Source organism: Ornithorhynchus anatinus, chromosome 7, assembly GCF_004115215.2.
Source record: "Ornithorhynchus anatinus isolate Pmale09 chromosome 7, mOrnAna1.pri.v4, whole genome shotgun sequence".
Lineage (NCBI taxonomy): Eukaryota > Metazoa > Chordata > Mammalia > Monotremata > Ornithorhynchidae > Ornithorhynchus > Ornithorhynchus anatinus.
The window spans coordinates 43604151-43607461 of NC_041734.1; the positions used below are offsets into that span (position 1 = coordinate 43604151).

The 3311-nt window shown below is 44.6% G+C and overlaps 1 protein-coding gene across 1 annotated transcript; it reads right to left on the reverse strand.

The window, feature by feature from the left end:
- Nucleotides 1-1772: 1772 nt before the first annotated feature.
- On the reverse strand, nt 1773-2747 carry LOC100082359 (galactose-3-O-sulfotransferase 2). Its single transcript, XM_007669598.2, has one exon. The coding sequence runs from the start codon at nt 2745-2747 to the stop codon at nt 1869-1871; it is 879 nt and encodes a 292-aa protein (XP_007667788.2). The 3' UTR covers nt 1773-1868.
- Nucleotides 2748-3311: the final 564 nt, after the last annotated feature.

Sequence of the window (3311 nt, forward strand, 5' to 3'; positions counted from 1 at the left end):
GTAGAGGAGAAGAAAGGTGGGAGGAGTACAAAAAGGAGAAGCCCAGGACCCCCTCTTTCTGCCTCTACCCCTTCAAACTGGATGTGTATCTGTGAGTGTTCATGGAAATGTATGTGTATGTATGTGCGCTTACAAGCTCATGAATGTAAGGGATTGTGTTTTACCATGTTTCTCTATCCCAGCCTCGCTCTCACTGATGCTACCATCCCTCCCTGCCCACCTGTTTCTGCTTTTTTCTCCAGCAAATTTCAGGCCACTGTTTCTACTCTTGCCTGCTTGAAAGTGTTGCTCATAGCACTCTGCCTGGTTCTAATTAATAGGTCATTTCATTCAACAGTTTCACTCCTTTTCTCTCTTGAAATAGTACTGTACCAGTATTATTTCCTTCCTTTGACACTGTAAATGCCTTGAGGCCCTGGATGTTGTCTTCTGTTTCCTATGAATCACATTCCACATCATCACCCTCGCTGTCAGTATTTATTGAATATCTGTCATGTACAGAGGTCTGTACTAGGCAGCTGTTTCCCCTCAAGGTCCCCTCTAGACTGTAAGTTTGTTGTGGGCAGAGAATGTTATACTGTGCTCTCCCAAGCCCTTAGAACAGTGCCCTGGGCACAATAAGTGCTCCATAAATATGACTGCCTGACTGAATGACTGGTATCTTTGCCCCGACTAGCCCCATCCCATACCTAAGGCTTTGTTGGCCTTGGGAAACACAGACTTTAAAGGATGAAAGGAGCACAGCTGGCAATGAGGCAATTTTTTAAAAGCCAGGCCAGGGTGGGGAGGCTCACATCATGGAAGCCGTGGGAACGGAAGTTCCAAAGAATCGTAGGGAGGTCCAGGTAGATGGGGGCTAAGGAGTGGGTGGGGCTTCAATATTGGAGAAAGTGGAAGCCTGTCAGATGTGAAAGAGGAGAGAGTTCCAGGCAGAAGGAAGGGTGTGAGCAAGAGGTCAGTGGGAAGAGACGAGAACTAGGCACAGTGAGTAGTTGGCATTAGGGGTGTGAAGAGTATGGCTTGGAGTGTAGTGGGCGAGGAGTAAAGATAAGGAGGTGTGTGAGAGCTGATTGAGGACTTTAAAGCTGATTGAATTTGGAGAGTGAGCACAAGGAGAAAATTATAGAAGTAACTGTCAACAAAAGTCAGCTTTTGTTGAAATCAATAAACTGAAATGCAATAAGTGAGGAGGATGGCTGATGGGATTTTAGAGTGAATTAGGCTCTGAGAATTTGCCTTAAAAATAGCAAAGTGATACTCTGTGTCTGACCCCTGAGACTCACTGAAGAATCATCAGCCCATCAATGGTGTCATTGTCAAACTTCATATCTTGAATTGGAGGGCATGATTTAAAATGTTCAAGAGAGAACCCCTAAGTCAGCTGGCATTTAAAAAAAAAATCAAGGGTCATCAAAAAACAAATAAACGGCAGCTCTGACTGGATCTGGGGGAAAAAGGTACAAGGTCAAAAGCTGATTTATGAGCTCTAGCTTTCAGTAGGGTTCTGATTATTTGCTGGATCCTGGGATGTAGCCAAATGAAGTCATTTTGCAACAGTGGAGCTCTAAAGATAATGAATCAGAGGGTCAGAAAAGAGGTTATAACTGATCAGGGAAATGACCCAACTCTTTCTTCCCCAAGAGGAAGTTATGAGAGAAATCCAAGTGAAAAAAATGTATGGAGAAAGAGAAGAAGGGTAAATCCTTTCAAGGGGAGGTGTTTCTATGTAGGAAGTCATAAGAAGTGTCTGAGAGATAATAGAGCATGGAAAATATACTTTTATTTCACAAACATAAATGGCAGTTAAGGCTCTGCTAATAGATTTTTACCTGTTTATAACAATCAATATGGCATCACATAGGAAATATCTATGTGATCTTGGGGGATTTTTGTGGGAACTGACGTTTGTACATAAGGTTTGTATGGGGAAATTCAGGGAGGATCATCCTATGGCAATTCTTCCTGGTCTCGTTATCTAAGTAAGGCTTGAGATTATAACCGAGAATTCGAGCCAGGCCTGATTGTACAGGCTGTAGCTGCCTCTCTTTGATCTGGGACTGCTCAACAGCCTTCTCGTCCTGAATACAGACCGCCATGAGCTCTTCCTGCCTCTCTCTCAGGAGCTCCACCTCCCTGACCAAGTCCTTCAGCCCAATGGTGGCTTCGATCTTCCTCCAGAACGTCTCATTGAAGTGGCGGTAGAGCTGCCAGTCCAGGGAGCACCAGCCCTTCGCCCTCTCTCGGCTCTCCAGACTCAAGGTCTGGATGGAGTCCCAACTTCTGGAGTTCAGCTTGAAGTAGACCACGTCATCCAGGTCCCAGCAGAGCGTGTTCTTCAGGAGGACCATCGACTCATCAAAGTAATCCGCAATGAGGATGAGCTGGAACCGCTCTTCAATCTCCTCTATTTTGCTGTGGACGTAGCCTTCGGTGTCTTCGGCATCATTATCATAGCCAAAATCGAACCACATAAAATTTCTCGCAACCATGTTGGCTATGTCTTTTCTTGGGTTATAGTAACTTAGGGGGGAGGCCAGAAACTCATTCAGCGTCTTGGTTCTCTTGAAGGCGCCTGCAAATCTGAAATAGATGTAGGAGGATTCCAGCAAGGAAATAGGGTTCCGCAGAATGGAAAAGAAGAAGGTGTTGCGAGGCATTATTTTTTGGACCTGTTCCATTTGAAAGAAGAGAGCACAGGGAAAGCTACTATTAGCTATTGGCTTGAAGTTCTTTACTTTTATTTTCATAATTGTATAGTGCCAGTTATCTTCTAGACTGTAAGCTCGTTATTGGCAGGGAACACTGTAATGTATTATATTGTACTGTACTCTCGCAAGGGCTTAAAACAGTCTTTTTGTCTTATGCTGTCGAGACGTCTCTGACCCATAGCGACGCCACGGACACATTCATTCATTCATTCAATAGTATTTATAGGGTGCTTACTTTGTGCAAAGCACGGTATTAAGCACTTGGAATGTACAATTCAGCAACAGATAGAGACAATCCCTGCCCAATGATGGTCTCACAGTCTAACCGGGGTAGACAGAGAGCAAAGCAAAGCAGAACAAAACAAAACAGGACATTATCAAGATAATAGAATCAAGGGGATGTACATCGCATTAACAAAATAAATAGAGTAATAAATAATATATAAAAATGAGCACAGTGCTGAGGGGAGGGGAAGAGGGAAGGGGGAGGAGCAGAGAGTGGAGAGGAGGGGAGGGGAGCGGGATCAGAGAGAAAGTGGGGGCTCACTCTGGGAGGACACATCTCTCCCAGAACGCCTCACCTCCATCTGCAATCGTTCTGGT

Excerpts from the sequence above, each read along its gene's own strand:
- LOC100082359 (XM_007669598.2), bottom strand. The coding sequence starts at position 2,747 with ATGAAAATAAAAGTAAAGAACTTCAAGCCAATAGCTAATAGTAGCTTT.